At 49.8% G+C, this 16,911-nt stretch overlaps 1 protein-coding gene across 5 annotated transcripts in view; it reads right to left on the bottom strand.

The window, feature by feature from the left end:
* The window catches only part of PFKFB3 (6-phosphofructo-2-kinase/fructose-2,6-biphosphatase 3), an 87,281-nt gene that overhangs the window by 11,435 nt on the left and 58,935 nt on the right, over nucleotides 1–16,911 (bottom strand). For all 5 annotated transcript variants that reach the window (XM_036241779.1, XM_036241771.1, XM_036241763.1 and 2 more), the window contains exons 2-10: nucleotides 8,533–8,658; nucleotides 7,178–7,274; nucleotides 6,132–6,198; nucleotides 5,481–5,555; nucleotides 5,114–5,170; nucleotides 3,273–3,397; nucleotides 2,614–2,821; nucleotides 2,019–2,165; nucleotides 1,735–1,839 (exon numbers count right to left, since the gene is read on the bottom strand). In XM_036241779.1, the coding sequence (XP_036097672.1) occupies nucleotides 1,735–1,839; nucleotides 2,019–2,165; nucleotides 2,614–2,821; nucleotides 3,273–3,397; nucleotides 5,114–5,170; nucleotides 5,481–5,555; nucleotides 6,132–6,198; nucleotides 7,178–7,274; nucleotides 8,533–8,658 (1,007 nt within the window). The remainder of the gene's footprint in view (nucleotides 1–1,734; nucleotides 1,840–2,018; nucleotides 2,166–2,613; nucleotides 2,822–3,272; nucleotides 3,398–5,113; nucleotides 5,171–5,480; nucleotides 5,556–6,131; nucleotides 6,199–7,177; nucleotides 7,275–8,532; nucleotides 8,659–16,911) is intronic.

Raw genomic sequence — 16,911 nt, 5'->3', positions numbered from 1 at the left:
ACGGGCTCCCTTGGAAAGGGGCAGCGCCGTGTGCCGCTAAGGAGGGGGAGCAGCCGTCCTGCGGGCACATGAGCCTGCAGCCTCCCTCTCACGGATGCTCCCTTTCCTGACTCGACACACACTGCAGTGGGGATGAGCCCCGACAAGGCCAGTCAGTGACGGGCCAGACTCAGAAGTCCACATACTGTACAACTCCATCTGCACAGCATGCCCAGGACAGGCAACTCCGCAGAAAGTCCATCTGTGGTTGCCTGGAGCTGGAGGCGGAACAGGGACTGACAGCTAAAAGGCTGGGGCTTCTTTTTGGAATGTTCTAGAATTAGTGGTGATAGTTGCACAGGATTGTGAACATACTAAAAACCAATGAATTATATACTTTAAAGTGGTTCACACAGTGAGTCTCGTATTATGTAAACTTCACATCAATAAAAATAAATTGAGCCCTGGCCAATTTGGCTCAGCAGTTAGAGCATCGGCCTGTGGTCCAAAGAGATCCGGGTTCAGTTCCCGCTCAGGGCGCGTACCTTGGTTGCAGTTTTCCCCCTGGCCCTGGTTGGGTTATGCAGGAGGCAGCCATTCGACGTGTCCCTTTCATGTCGATGTCTCTCTCTCTCTCTTCCTCTCTCTCCCTCCCACGCTATCTAAACAAACAAACCAAAAAAAAAAAACGAAAAAATGTCCTCGGGTAAGGATAAAAAAATAAACAAATAGCCCTGGCCGGTTTGGCTCAGCGGTTAGAGTGTCGGCCTGCGGTCCGAAGAGACCCGGGTTCGGTTCCCGCTAAGGGCACGTACCTCGGTTGCAGTTTGTTCCCGGCCCTGGTTGGTCGTGCGGGTGGCAGCCACTCGATGTGTCCCTTCACGTCGATGTTTCTCTCTCTCTCTCCCCTTCCCACTCTATCTTGAAATATTGAAAAATGACCTCAGGTGAGGATTAAATAAATAAATAATATAATATAATAAACTGAGAAAGAACAGGCAGGCCGAGGACTTGTGAGACCACCAGGGCTCCCCTTGCACCGGTCTCTGCTGTCCTCTTCCTTCTCTTACTAACCAGGTCCCAGGGAGCAAGGGCCAAGGTGAGACAAAAGGACAGCGCCTTGGGCTATGGGGAAACGGAGCTATGACATCACAGGAGGAAGGACTCCAGTGGGCGGCACCCTGCCGAGCCTGCAGTGGACCCGGTGCCGCCTGCGTTCTCGACTGTCCAGGGCTCTGAGCAGCTGCTCACTCAGCCACAGGGCATTACACACGGCCGCTGGGGACTGGCCCCATCAGTGTCAATTCAGCACAAGGAACCTGAGATGGCACATCGGCCACCTCACCTGCAGTCACGGGGAGAACCCTCAGAGCGGCTACGAATCACCCACGACGGTTATTCTTTCTCTCACGTACACACGTCATTAGAAAAACACACCTCTCTCACTAGTGTGTACAAGAAAATACAACTGTAGCCTTCTTGGAGCTGTTTACAAGGTTCAGTTTAGGAAGACCCGATTCAAAGATGAAAGTGTCAGGAACGGGCACCAGAACAGCACGTGGCTTGCTGTGCACAGTCGGTTCCAGTAACTGCCCGTCGGGGTGCCCAGCCACCTGCTCGTGGCCTGGCCCAGCACCCCGGCCTCTGCATTGCCCGGAGCTCCTCCACGCACCGCACAGGGCAGCCGCCCTGACCACCACTCGCCACATGGACAGTGACCCTAGGTGGAAGGGGGAGCAGCGCCAGCACACGTACCTCCCCAGTGGGGTACCGGTAGTAGTATTTGTCCTGCTCGCGCACAGCGTACTCCTCGGGGTAGGTGTCCTTGATCTCCTCATAGGTCATCTCCTCACAGACACCCTGGAGAACACACCCAGAGGTCACTTGAGGGAACATGCTCCAAGGGCCACCTTGAGTTGGTCAACACAGCACATGTGGTCTGAAAGGGCTCTCGGGATTCCCAGCAGATTCGACGGGAAGAGGCATCTTGCCCTCTCCCCCCGCCCCCAGGCCACAGCCAGACCAGACCCAGCACTCACAGCATCGATTTCATTGAGCGCCTTCCACTGTTCGTAGGGGAGCTGAAGGGCCTCTGCCGTCTGGATGGTACTCTTCAGCTGGCTGGTCCACACCTTGAGGTCCTTCAGGTTCTGTTCCTCCACAAATTTGCTCAGGGCATTGGCAAACTGGGAGGGCAAAAAACAAGAGGGACACATACTGGACTCCAGGCTCCTGTGTCCCCTGGAGCAGCAGTGCAGGGCTGTTCCCACTCCACACTGGGAACAGTCACTCTGCTGTCATTAGAGTGGTGCGGAGGAGACGGAGAGCAGCTGAGGAGCCATCCCACACACGCCCTCCTCACAGCCTGGAGGCATTCCCTTCCATCACACAGACAAACAGGTACACACACACAGACACGCAACAGAAACAGAGACACACAGACACACACAGACACAGAGACACACACACACGCACACAGGGAAAGGAGCACACATAGACATATACACATAGGGACACAGACACATACAGAGACACACATACATAGATACACACACATATACATACATACATACGGACGTACAAACACACACACACCCCACCCCTTAGCCCCTTGCCTTTCCCCTGCTTCCCTACCTTCCTGCCCCTGCTGGACAGGCCCGAGTCCCCTCCGATCTTCCCCTGGAGGTTGTGCTCGCTCTCGCCGTGCCGACACAGGTAGATGGTGCGGGGCTGCACGTGGATGTTCATCAGGTAGTACACAATCCGGCTCTGAATGTGGTCCTGCACCCTGTTCACCAAGAACCGCCGGCCCACGTCGATCACCTTGATCAGGGACAGGTCCCTGCACAGGAAGGCAACCGCCGATCAGAATCCTGCTCCCCATCAGCACAGCACTGCCAGCCCGGCCCACTCACCCGGCTCGGGCCAGCGGCAGAGATCAGCCCAACAGAACCACAACATCTGGCTGTACACTCGAGAGCACAGACCAAATCTACTCGATCTAAGAGGCAGAGTGTGAGTTTGTGATTCGTGCAGCAGAGTGTGTGGTCTGGGGGTGGGCTGGTCTCCCAGAAGAGGGGGAAAGAAGGGAAGAAAATAAAGGCAACACCAAAGGGCCCCAGCAAGACTGGGCACAAATATTCAGTGAACGTGTAATGGAGGATTTATTTCAAAAGATATTTTAAAAGAGAGTTTCTGAAAGTATCCAGGAGCAAATGCATTGTGGAAACTCCAAGGAAACATCAAAAGCCCTAAAGCAGGTGATTCAGAGATGATCGCCTCTTAGGAACTACCTGTCATATTTGTCGGGGTCGAGGGGCTGATAGCTGGCTTCATAGCAGTTGATTCTCTTCATGAAGTCTTCCATAGCCTCTGCTGAGTTGCAGTCTTTGTAATCCGGGCTGGAGATTTTCACTTCCTGTAACACCACAAAGAAGCAGCTGATGAATCACGCTGGAAGCTTTCTGCTTAGCTGAAGCAGGATTTGGGCTGGCCAACGGGGAAAGCACAGACAGACTCAGAATAACGATGACCTGATCCAGTGTTTAAGAGTAAAAGGAAAGGCCTGGCTGGTGTGGCTCAGTGGCTGAATGCAGCCCCGGCACCAAGAGGTCGCTGGTCCCTTCCCGGTCAGGGCACATGCCCAGGTTGTGGGCCAAACCCCCAGTGGGGGGTTTGCAGGAGGTGGCCAGTCCATGTTCCCTCTCATTGATGTTTCTCTCTTTCTCTCCCTCTCCCTTCCTCTCTCTCTCAAATCAATAAAGAACAAAATATTTTAAAAATAAAATAAAAATCCAAGTTCCACGGGGAGTGTTTCATGGTGCAGAGCTTCAATCCGGGAAGTTGATACAGTTCTAGAGCTTGATGGTGCTGGTGGCTGCACAGTTATGTGACTATGCTGAAGGCCACGGAACTGATCCCTTAAAAACAAACCCTTCTCCCAGCACAACCACCCACACAGAGAGCACAGCTAAGCTGCAAAGTCGCTTTGAGGCTTAATCAGAGAAAGAGGCTTCTTCTGAACACGGGGTGGGGGCAGGTGACTCCCGGCCAAGCCATGTGACTGCGCACGGGGAACGGTGATGTTGCAGCTGCTCTGTGGAACTAGCAGAACCAAACCAAAGAAATACAGCAAAACCCTTTGTTTAGAGTACAACAACTTCTGTTTCCTTGCCCTTTGAACCTCTTCCGCTGAAACCTAACTGGACTGATTTTCCACAATCTGAAAAGCCCGTCCTGAAATATGAACTCATTCCTTAGAAATGCTTGTAAATACTCCTACCGCCTAGGAGAACAGCCTCAACACCAGGAGCTAATGAGCACTCAGCATCCCCTTAGAGATGCACACGTCTGTGTAGCAATACCACAGGTTCCCTGCAGAAGTAGCAGACCTGTTTCTCTTTATACCTGCGTCTTATTCTGATGTATTTAAGCTGGAGAGAAAAGTATCTACAATGTGAGAAGGTGACTTGTGGTAAAGTCTTCACAGTAACTGTTTCTATTTATGATATAGTTATCAAGTGATACAATTGAAGCATTAATCACATTAAGCTGCCAATCACCCTCAGTTTATATCCAGGCAACCTCCCCTTGGCACAGGGAGAGGAAGAGGGTATGCTGGAGATGCACCAGTAGGAAGATAGTTTGACCACCCCTATGCTTGCCGAACTTGGGAATTCTGCCTTTAGTCTACTGCGTCCTATGACTGTCAATACATAATCATTCTTACCTGCCAGGGCCCTTAATAGTAAAAGACCCTGCTGTCTCCTTTCCCATCTGGAGGGGTGAGCTGCCCCTTGCCCCAAGCAACCCCATCACCACTCTGCCACCAAGCCGCTGCCACCCACAGAAACTGTTCCCAAACTGTTACCTCTCACGTCCCACACAGAACGCTTTCTGCCGACTGTCTGAAAGGACCCGGATAAAGCCAGGCCAGGTCACAAAACATGCTTCTAAGTGAAATATCACTCTGCACTTCTGACCTCCCCAGATCCCACCTCCCAGACAAAATCAACAGCAAGCTGAGAGAGCCCGCCTGTCCTCTGAGCCTAGTTACTTCTCTGGGCCTGACCCCATTCCCGGTGCCCTGCCTTTCTCGGACTGCGCCACTAGGGGGAGCCCTGCAGTGGCTTACCATTATATTGGAGGCCACAACTGTAGGATCATCGCACACCGACTCGATAAAAAACACCTGGGAAGAAGAGACAGAAACGTTAGGAGACAATAAATGTGGTGGTAACACAAAGGACCAACTTGGATATCACTGTGATGTTATCACCATAAAAAAAGAACCACTCTCTCAACCCCAAGTCCTAGCCCAACAGAGAGATGCCTCCCTCTCCCCACTCACAATAACCCTAAGAGCCGGCACCAGGAAGGCCCTATCTGTATGTAGCAAAACCAGGGCAGCAGGAGCTGAAGGACTAAGTATAAATCAGCTGATTCCTGAGGGTTTTCCTTTATCCTGAGCACTCCAGGGCAAGACCAGAAGTGTGGCTCACCTTGAAGTCATTTTCTTTGGCAAAATGAAGAATCATGTGTCTCCTCTCTCTAGTGGTATTGGTGGCATCGAAAACCTGGTAGAGAGAAAGAATGACCGTGAAGAGAACCCAAGTTTGAGTCTAACGGTATTTACCCAATCTCCAAGTAGATCAGGCCTCTCACTTCTAGGTAGAAACCAAAAACTGTGGCTCTAGGAGCAACTGTGCCCTGCAGACAGCCCCCGTCCACCACCTCCAGCTCTCAGGGACAGAAGGGGAGGGGTGGGCACAATCCTTAAAGCAAACGAGCAACAGTTACATTCGGAAGAAGGTACCTAGGGAAGGCGCACTGGCTCCGGGCTGCAGCCATTCCAGGTCCAACCTGCCCTGGAGGGCAGTGCCGAGGGCACAGAGATGAGGGGTGAGAAGAACACAACAGCAGGCTGTGCCCCCAAGTCCACCCTGATGACCACCTTCCTGGGTCCCTGTGCTATTCTAGCCACCTGCTTCCTGCTTCCCTCAACCGTCAGGACAGAGGCACTCATCCCTATTTGAGGTGAGGTGTTCCCACAATGGCTTTGGTACTGCTCGGGCCGGTGTCCACATTTCACTCTCCAGGGCACCATCTCACAACAGGGCTGGAGACAGAGCCAGCATGTTCCCCAGACTTACCGAAATCTGGCCCCCTTCCTTCGTCAGGTAACTTTTGACGTCTCTCAAGGCAGCGAAGGCACACTGCCTGCAACACAGAGAAAGAGAACATGCATCAGAGCTGGCCCCTCAGAGCAAGTGACGGGACTCCGCTGCTACACTTACTCAGGCTGGCCAGGGCTGCCAGGCGCAGACCCCATAGGCCCAGAGACACCCATCAAGCTGCACAGAGGGCTGCAGTGACCTTCCGGAACTGGTGCTCCTGCTGCCTGCCCACTGAAATTCCCCGGGAGGCCCTGGCTGGTTTGGCTCAGGGGTTAGAGCGTCGGCCCGTGGACCAGAGAGCTCCAGGTTCGGTTCCCGCTAAGGGCATGTATGTCGGTTGCAGTTTGTCCCCAGCCCCGGGTGGGGTCGTGTGGGTGCAACCACTTGATGTGTCTCTCTCACATCGATGTTTCTCTCTCTCTCTCTCCTTTCCTCCTTCTCTCCCTCCCGCTCTATCTGAAGATAAATGCAAAAATGTCCTCTGGTGAGGATAAAAATAAATAAATAAATAAATAAATAAATAAATAAATAAATAATGAAATTCCCCGGGAGTTTTAAGAAACCTATGCCCAGTTCTTGCCCATAGATTCTCACTAAACTGGTCTGGGGTGGGCCTGGCACTGGGATCTTTCCAAGCTCCCAGGTGATTCTGAAGTGTAGCCAGGGTTGAATACCACTGCACTTGGGTTTCATGATCACCTTGGGCTTAAAAGCAAGAAACCCTTTTCAGTGTAAACAGCTGATTTTCCACAAATATGATTTTGCTCATTCTTAATAATGAAACATTGTTGTTGATCTGTGTCCCATCAGCTGAATTAGACCATCTGGAGCAGATAAAAGCAGCAAGCCCCAGGTGACTAGGAAACTCCTCTTCACACACACAGCCCTGGGGCCAGATCTGAAGGCCCCCTGCAGAGAGCCACACGGAAGGCCAGGCCGGCTTCCTCTTTCTCTCACAGAGCCTGGCTTTCAAAAGCAAAGCAAACCAAACCCAAGGCCTCCTGCAGCAGCGCGGGCCTTACTTTCGGACTCGCATGGCCTCCTCATTGTCGGGGCGGAAGAAGTTGTAGGAGCTGTACTGCTTCACGGCCTCCCGGCGGTACTCCCCAACGTTGAACACTGCGGACAGGAGAGAGGACACTCAGCCGGCCCCCAGGAAGAGGGGCCACTCACAGCTGGAAATACTCTCCAAAAAAGGAAACCTAGCCAACACACACACACACACCCCCGACTTGAATAGATCCTGATAAGACATGGAGACCAGACAGTGGATCTCCTCGTCCTGTGCAGTCACGGAACTAAAAAGCAGCCCGGTTTCCCCCAGACCAAACAAGGCTCAGGGCCGCCTGCTTTCCCGCAGACTGTCTCCTACAGCCCAGTCTCCAGGACCGCCTCCCGAGGTCAGGAACTGGAGGCTGACTGTGAGAACAGGTAGCAGTCACACATCTAACGAAAAAAGGTAACGATTTCCACCGATGGTGCTAGGAGAGAGCGGGCTCGCACACCACTGCCAGGTCCAAATCAGACATTCGTCTGCGGACACAGCAGCCCGCACCCACGGGAAGCACGGAATGTTTGCCGGGCACTTTCTGTGGGAGGCACTGTGCTGGGCCCAGTGGTGGACAGCAAATGTAAACATTAGTCCCCATCCTTAATTCATTTCCCATACAGTTGAGAAGACAAGGTAAAGAGTCATCAAAATATAGTCAATGGGCCCTGGCCAGTTTTCCCAGTGGTTAGAGCATCAGCCAGTGGACCAGAGAGTCCAGGTTCAGTTCCCGCTAAGGGCACGTACCTCAGTTGCAGTTTATCCCCGGCCCTGGTTGGGGTCGTGTGGGTGGCAACCAGTCGATGTCTCTCTCTCACGTCGATGTTTCTCTCCCTCTCTTCCTCCCTCTCTCCCTCCTGCTCTATCTGAAGATAAATGCAAAAATGTCCTCAGGTGATAAAAAAAAAATACACACACACACACACACACACACATACACACATATATATATGGTCAATGGTACAGAGCACTTTATGGCAGTCAGTGGCAGACTGTCACAACAAAGTACCATGGGAAATTAAAGGTAACATAGACTGCGGTGGCCAGAGAAGGCTTCCTAAAGGAGGCAAGGGCTGAGCTAGACAGGTTTCAGGGCAGCAGGAATAACAGAGCGGCCAGTCAGAAAAGATCCCAACACAAAGTAAGGGTGCATAAACAGCACAGTGGGTGACACAGTCAAAAAAGGTCCCCTCCACCCCACTACAGGACAGACCAGGCCAAGAGTGGTCCTGCACGGTGAGTCCCAGCAGCTGAAGATGGGGGCCAGGGGGTGGCTTGGTAAGCAGGGTTGCAGCACAGTGTGACTATCAACCTTGGACATGGCCTCACCTTTCGTGGGGACGCCAATCCAATTGAGGTAGCGAGTCAGCTTCTTGGAGATGTAGGTCTTACCCCGGGCTGGGAGGCCCACCATGACAATCACTGTCGGGGAGTTGGTCAGCTTCGGCCCACAGGCTGGGAAGAGCAACAAAGAAAAGTGCCACGGATAAAGCAGTGCTCAAAGATGAACAAGTCCTGTGCCCCACAACAAACTTTTATAAATGCCACAGAAATTCCTATTTCATTCCCACCTTAAAGCTCTGGGCATTATATAATCCAGTGGGACTAGCGCCCCCTAGTGGCCAGAGCCCTTTAGTCACACCTTGCAGCTCCATTTTGTTTTCAGGTGATGAGAGACAGAGACCTTAATTCCCAGCCTGATACCGTGGGGCTTCAAAGTCTGCCCGGAACCTGGTGTGTACGAAAGACACCCCCCAACGCCAAGTAGGATGAAGTCAACAGCAGGAGAGGTGTTTCCAAATACAATATGTAAATTGAGAGGTGGCAGGTGGCGGGGGGGGGGGGGGGGGGGGGGGGCCGCGCGGGGGTTCTATAGCTGAAATGCAGAGAGAAGTAATCATCAGTTTCCCAGTCTCCACATGGCAGGTCTGGGTGACCTTCCTAAAAATGATTTTAAAGAAGACAATTTTAAAAATTAAGACTTTATCAAATGAAAGTAGGTCAGGGACCCAGAATGCTGCCCTATCCCCATAGGGGATGACAGATAAATTCCTCTGTCCCTGAGATTCTCCTGCCCTTTTCTGCCAAGTTTTGACTGATGCCAGGGCCCTGCTTACAAAATGGCAGGTCAGAGCCTGGCCAGGTAACGCAGTTGGTTAGAGCATCGTCCCGAGACACCAAGGTTGTGGGTTCAATCTCCAATCAGGGCCCATATAAGAATCAACCAATGAATGCATAAATAAGTGGAACAACAAATCAATGTTTCTCTTTCTCTCTCTCTCTCAAATCAATAAATATAAAAAAGGCAGGTAACAGAGTCCCAGATGCTCCAGGTCACTAAGCCCCGGCAGAGCCCCAGGAAACCCAAGAGGTCTTGCCTTGTGAATCTCCTCCTGGCTTTGCTGCTTAGCTATGTCCCATGTTCTTCAGAATCTCAATAAGACAAACACCAAGGAGAAATATTTTTCACTGTGTTTTAAGAAAGCAGCCTAAAGAGCCCTGCTCTGGACCTTTAACCCACAGTATTTCCTTGTCTGGCGTCTTGCCCGAGACTCTCAGGCAACTCCAGCATCCTGGTAATGAGTGCACATGAGCCAGGGGCTGCCCACTGGGAGCAAGAGACTGGCCATCTGTCCACTCCCAGCCCAGCAGTGCTGCTCAGAGCTCACTGGCTGCCACGGTCGGCCCAGCTCTCCTCATCAGCCATGCAGTACTGCTTCCCAGGCACCAGCCACAAGGGTGCAGGCAAAGCTATTCAGGTTGCACTGCAAACCTAGGCAGCCACCAGATTTAGACAGGGGCTCTGTCTCTCTCTAATAGATAAGTGCCAGGTAAGGAGGGGAGGGAAAGCCACCAGGCCACTGCCAAGCACAGGCTGAAGGAAGATGCCTCCTCTTAAGCTGGATGTGCCCCCACACAGTCCCACCCTCAGCGTGGTGACCAAACTGAAGTCAGGTATCCAAACATCCGCCATGCTACTCTAGGATCTGCCCCCTGGACCTGCAGGCTAGGGGCAAGGAGGAAGCAAGCACAACACAGAGGGGCTGTTTCTTTCATGGTCTGAGACCATCAGTGACCTCCATGCAAAGTGAGGAGGAGGGAAAAAGGTCAGCAGGAGGCCAGGACACATTCTGAAGCTACAAAGTCTCTGGGCTAGGATTTCTCAGATCCCAGTGGCCAGGAACAAACAGAAGCCTAGAATGTCCTTGCCCCACGTGAGCACAGGAGTGGAGAAAAGAAGTACCAATGAGCTTTCGTGAGTCCCAAGGGGCAAGCAGAGAAAAGTGATGGGCTCCCAAAAAACAATGGGGACACAAGATACACCCTGCTGTATGTATTGTGGCAGCTGCAGGTGACACATGAGGGAAGTGTTCTCATTTTTGTACCCCAAAACAATACTCTACTAATCCTTCCCCGAGGCCATTGGTTTTTCCCTGGTCTTATCTGATGTCCCCATCAAGCTACTGCTCCCAAGAGCACCCAAACATGCAGAGACAGCATGCATACACACACACACACACACACACAAAATCTCTGAGCTGTGCACATGTATGGAATACTACCGCTGGACTCATGCCAAGGAAGAGGAGACAGATATTAACTGATTTATCAAATTGGAGATTAGTTCAACTACCCACTAATCATACACAGAAATCTTCAAATCTCCTCTGGCAGTAAACGCTTTGGCAGGGGGAAAAAAAACAAAGACATGGCAGAGTAAATATCTTAAGCTGAAAAATCAGGTTGAATCTCAAATCCAAATAAACCATCAGTCCTTTATTTGGCAAAACAAATTATGATTCCTATTCCTTTGGCTTCTTGCATAAGATTCAAAGGAGCTGCAGGGGGGCCACCAAAGGCGGCTGCGGCCGTCCCTGGGCCCAGGCGCTCCTGGGTCTCAAATAGAGCAGGGAACACAAAAAAAGCTTTTTTTAAAAAAAATTTTTATTCATTTATTTATTTATTGTTGATCCTCACCCGAGGATATTTTTCCATTACTTTTTAGATAGAATGGAAGGAACAGAAAGAGAGAAACATTGCTGAGAGAGATACATGGATTGGTTGCCTCCCGCATGACCCTGACGGGGGCTGGGGATTGAACCTGTAACCCAGGTATGTGCCTTTGACCAGGAATCAAACCCGAGACCCTTTGGGTCGCTCTAACTGCTGAGCAGACCCAGCCAGGGCAAACGAAAAGTCATTTGACTAAACCTCTGAGTCTTAGTCTCCCATCATCCCTCCCTCTCTTTTTTATTTTTTAAATAGCTTAACATTTCATATACCTATATATATTTTTTAATCCTCACCCAAGGATATGTTTGTATTGAGGTTTTGTTTTTGTTTTTTGTTTTTTTGAGAGAGAGAAAAGGAGGGAGAAAGAGAGCTGTGAGAAAACATCAATCGGTTGCCTCCTCACGTGCCCCAACTGGGGTCGAATCTGCAGCCTAGGTATGTGCCCCAGTTGGGAACTGAACCCACAACCCTCTGGTGTATGGTCCAACACTCCAACAAACTGAGCCACCCAGCTAAGGCTCCCCTCCTTTTTAAAAGTCACAGCACATCCCAAGCACCTCTGTGGTCCTATAATCACCTGCCCCTACCTCAGTTCTTCCCAGACCCTCAGTTTCTTCTTCTCTGCAGCCCTTTAACCCATGAGGAGAGCTGCTTCCCACCTCTCACACCACCGTCCCAGCTCTGCCTTTTCCTCTTCTTCCCAACATCACAGAGACTAGGAAACACAAGCACAGAGTTCTGACAAGATTTTCCAAAAAGTACTTGTGTTTCATTTCATCTTAGACACATATTCAATACAAAAAAAACAAAACTTTTTATACTTAGATGTATTTAGATATCAACTTAGATGTCAATGTAAATGTGTATGTGAGGATAGGGACATGTTCACTATGTTAAAGGGGTAAGTAAGCAGGCATTTGAAGACCACCGGGCCCCAGCCGGTGTGGCTCAGTTGGTTGAGCATCGTCCAGTGCACTGAAAGGTTGCCAGTTCGATTTCTGGTCAGGCCCAGGTTGTGGGCTGGATCCCAGTAGGGGGCGTGCAGGAGGCAGCTGATCAATGTGAGAGGGAAACACGGATGTCTCTCTCTCCTTCTCCCCTCCTCTCTCTCTAAAAATCAATTTTAAAAAAAGAAAAGAAGCCCTGGCCAGTTTGGCTCAGCGGTTACAAAGTAAGCCCATGGACCAGAGAGTTGAGGGTTTGATTTCCAGTTAAGGGCAGGTACCTCGGTTTCGGGTTCAATCCCCAGCCCCAGACCGGTCGTGCAGGAGGCAAGCAATCGATGTGTCTCTCTCACACGGATGTTTGTTTCTCTCTTTCTCTCTCCCTTTCTCCCACTCTATCTAAAAGAATCAATGGGAAAATATCCTCAGGTGAGGACTAAAAAAGAAAAAAGACCACTGGGTTAACAGACTATAAACACCTTGATGGCAGATGGGGGAGGGGGCGCTCAGGCTAAAAGTGTCATTCGTGGTTAAGGCCATCACTTGAGTAAGAACTCACAGAAAGTCACCAAGTTCCGGGCTCACCACCAACTCTCTAATGTCACTACACTCACTCAAGGACACACGTGCTGGGTCCCCTGTGAGCACAAAGCATATGTGGACACCATCCCTGTGCTGAGAAGCATCTGGTCTGGGGTGGGGGCAAATGATACACAAGCAAACGAAATCACGAGGTAATTTCAGAGCACGATAAATGCTATGACAAGAGCAGGGCAGACGCCTGGCATGGGGACAGGCGGTGGCTGTGGGGGTGGGTTTGAACTGAGTAGCCAACGTCAGCATCCCTGAGTAGCACCTGAGGTGAGGCCTGATTGTCCACAGCCAGCCGTATGGTTTCTTAGTATATCATGTACAAAGGTTGCATGTGCTAGTTCCTTACATGTAAATGAATACAGGAAGCAAATGATAACTGGGAGGCCAGTTGGTGAGCTCAGGGAACAGCACCTATGGTGACCTGAGTAGCCAATCCTGAAAGTGGTCAGTCAGAAGGACAAAAGTTGCAACCCAGGTTAACCTACATAATATGTTAATGTATAACCTGTCAATTTCTCTGATAACATGTAACATGCTGACACAAGGAGGCACGCCACAGCTGTCCTCCCCCACCACACTGACACCCACGACTCATGTTCAAAAAATAAAATAAACCATTGGAAGTTATTTTGCTATTGCTCGCATCCCTCCTACAAGTTTTCTTCTCCCCAGAAACACACCAAAATGCTAACCTCAAAAAGACGCCAAGTCATTTGTGTTCTTGTCTACAAATGGGTAAGTTACCGCTTCAATGACAAGTCTGAGGGCGCACAAATGGAAGGGGCACACCAGATGCATGCAGCCCCACCAGTGTGGCTCGGTTGGTTGAGCTTCATCCCATGCACCGAGAGGTCGAAGGTTCAATTCCCAGTCAGGGTACAAGCCTGGGTTGCAGACTGGCTCCCCAGTAAGGGGGCGGGGGATACAGAAGGCAGTCAATTGATGTTCCTATCTCTCTCTCTAAAAAGAAATCAATAAAAATAAAAAGATAGACCCATGCAGATGGAGTCAGTCCCCAGCACTGCCTGATGGAAATTTGATCATTCTGTGTCTACAGTAACCACTGAAACCCACTTCCCACCAGGCAAGGGCACACCTAACTCTATACAGAAAGACCTGCTATAACCCTGCAGTTATACCATCATCTAAGAAGGGCTCTCTGGGAAACTAGCTGCATGCACTGGGCCCTGGGAGAATGAAACGCAGGCTCACAGAGTGATAGCAAACACTTAACTATTGTCTGCTGGACATAAACTCTCTCTGGGATCACATCAGCCCAAAGAGTCAGCTTAGTTAATGTTAAGAACCAACATCTAAGTGAGCTTGCCCCAGGGGGGTGTGCCTGAGGCTTTGGGGGTGGGGAGAACCCAGCTAAGCCAACCCTCTTTCAAAAGCTCTTCTGTACTATTTGATCATTACTTTGCATGCACATTTTAACACATGCCTAAGTAATCTTTGTCCAATGAATGGCCCTCCCAACCCTACATGGTCTCTGCCAACACAGTGAGGGACAGGGCACAGGGCGCTTTAGTGAATCATTTGACAACCTTGGGAAGCAATACAATAGCATAATGGTTCAGAGGGCAGAGTCTGGAGTTAAATAAAGAGTTCAAAGCTAGTTCCCACGGCTTCTTTGGACCTCGGACAAGTTACTTGATCTTTCACTGTCTTACTTTCCTTTTCAGTGAATGGAGGGATACTGCTTCACAAAGTTTCTTGGGAGAATTAACTACAATGTAGTACATGAAAAATGCTTTCTACAGTGGCCTAGGTTAGCATCAGCCTTTATGGTTTTCATCACTCAAGATGAGGAAACTAAGACCCACTAGTGAGGAGAGGGCCCACTGCACAAGTACTAAGGGACAGGGGTTGGGGCTCACCGAAGTCTCTGTCACCTGAAATTCTTTACGTGCTTTTTCCTAAATTAGTGGTTCTCCATCAGTGGCTGAACCTATACCCAGGCCTCCCCTGCAGCAATTCTAACTTGGTTTGGAGTATCCATGTGTAATTTCCCCCCTCTAAAATGTCCCCAAAATTATTCTAATGTGTAGCTAGGGCCAAGAATCAACTGTAGTGGCCACCCATGGGTAGGTAGGGATTTCTCTTAAACACCCCCTATCTTCCTTAAGTTAGAATATCATCAGTAGTATTAGCCCCTGCTGAGAAGAAAGCCCTTCTATCAGTAGACAGATGAGAAAACTGATGTTTTCTTTCATTGATATTAGAAAGAGAGAAACATCAATTCGTTGTTCCAATTATTTATGCCTTCATTGGTTTCTTGTATGTGCCCTCACCAGAGATCAAACCCGCAACCTTGGCATATCGGGACAACACTCTAACCAACTGAGCTACCCAGGCAGGCCCGAGAAAACTGAGGTTCTGAGTGGGTAAATAAGCAGGAGCATGCACACAGAAGCTCTTCACTTTTACTGATCATAAACAGAAAGGACAGGCAGCCCTTGCCAGTCAGTAATTGACATCCTTGTCAATGAAGCTGATTTACCAATTCAGTAAGTCTCCCCGAGTTATTGTTCTCATTTGAAGAAGCTGCAGGTTTCATAAGAAGCATTTACCATGATATGGATATACTAACACGACATACAATGGATGTATTTCAGAGGCAGAAATATTAAACGAGTCAATCTGGGGTTTTCTGATGTTTTATTGTTCTTTGCGCATAAACAGTAACATTCCTCATGCCCTCAGAGGAATCTGCTGTAGACCCCCAATTAGGATGCCACTTAGAAAGATGATAACAGGTTTAAGAGGAAGAAAATCCACCCAGTGTTCCAAAGGCCATTAAAGAAGGTGGGTGGGTCAGGAAAAAAGCCAAGAAAAAATACCTTGTTTTCTTTACTCTGTTGAGAGACAAATGTGGCTATATAAACCAAGAAAGACACCGCTACTTGAAATAAGGGCATGTCATAACTATTCAGGCTGCAGATATTTTTATAAGGAAGAATTTGTCTGAGACTACACCTCAGAACCACACTCAGAATTCCAGAAGTAGGAGAGGAGAGGGAATTAATCCATCAGCTTTAGCATCCCCACCCCCCCCCACCCCCCAAACTCCGAATGGTTCTGACAGGGATTTTTAGGCAAATCTCTCATCTGCGTGTGAGACGTGCAGGCTGAGAGAGGCTAATGGATGGGTGCCTCTGATGCCTGGAGGAAGAAAGCATCACTGCACACTTGTGTCTCAGAATCATACGACTGAGCGAATGCAGCCAATCTCAGTGCCCTCCGCATGGAACCTCAGGGTCATTCCTCCCAGACCTTAGCCCACCACCATGAACTTCAAAAGACTACTCAATGTGCATGTGTGTACACATACATACAGATGCATATATTTACATACACATATGTGCATATATATATAAAACCAATCTATATTCATATGACCAATTACAGTTTACAAAGTGCTCTGTAAATACAGTTTATTCCAAGTGGCAAAGGGCTGGATTGTTTCTGATTCTTGCTGTAGCCAAATCTCCCTCAGGACTTGAGGTACCACATTCCTCAACACCAATAGGTTTTATAAAACTACCAGCAGATTGTGGTCAGCCCAGTTTATAAGCTATTTAAGAGCATATCTACCCCAGTGTGGCTCAGTTAGCAGGGCACTGTCCTGTGCACCAAGGAGTGGCCAGGTTGCGGCCTTGATCCCCAGTGAGGGGCATGCAGGAGGCAGCCGACCCATGTTATGCTCTCACATTGACGTTTCTCTGTCTCTCCCTTTCCCTCCAAAAAACAATAAATTATTATTTTTATTTAAAAAAGAGTATATCTAAAAGAAGCAGACCTGCCAAGCCCCTGGCTACCTAGTTCTCCTTAAGGCTTCTGTGGCCCCCAGATCTTTCAGGTCCAGCAGAAGTGACAAGCTGGTGGAGGAGCAGTCCCCAGTGTCAGGAGTGCCTTGCCAGGTCCCCATCACCAGTATGACCAAGGAGCACCTGGGGCAGGTGGGGGTGGGGGATGAGGGCAGTGATTCACACAGGAGCAGGAATACCCACAGTGGTGAGCTGTGTGAGTTGTCACCCTGGCCTTGATAACCATCCCCTGAGAAATGTGCATGCCAGCAGGGCACCTCCTGTTGTCACTGATGCCTAGAAACCACTCCTAGGGTTTGCACCTGGGATCCCATGTTTACCTCTCA

The sequence above is a fragment of the Molossus molossus genome, unplaced genomic scaffold, assembly GCF_014108415.1.
Source record: "Molossus molossus isolate mMolMol1 unplaced genomic scaffold, mMolMol1.p scaffold_m16_p_1, whole genome shotgun sequence".
Lineage (NCBI taxonomy): Eukaryota > Metazoa > Chordata > Mammalia > Chiroptera > Molossidae > Molossus > Molossus molossus.
This window is presented reverse-complemented; position numbering and strand designations above follow the sequence as displayed.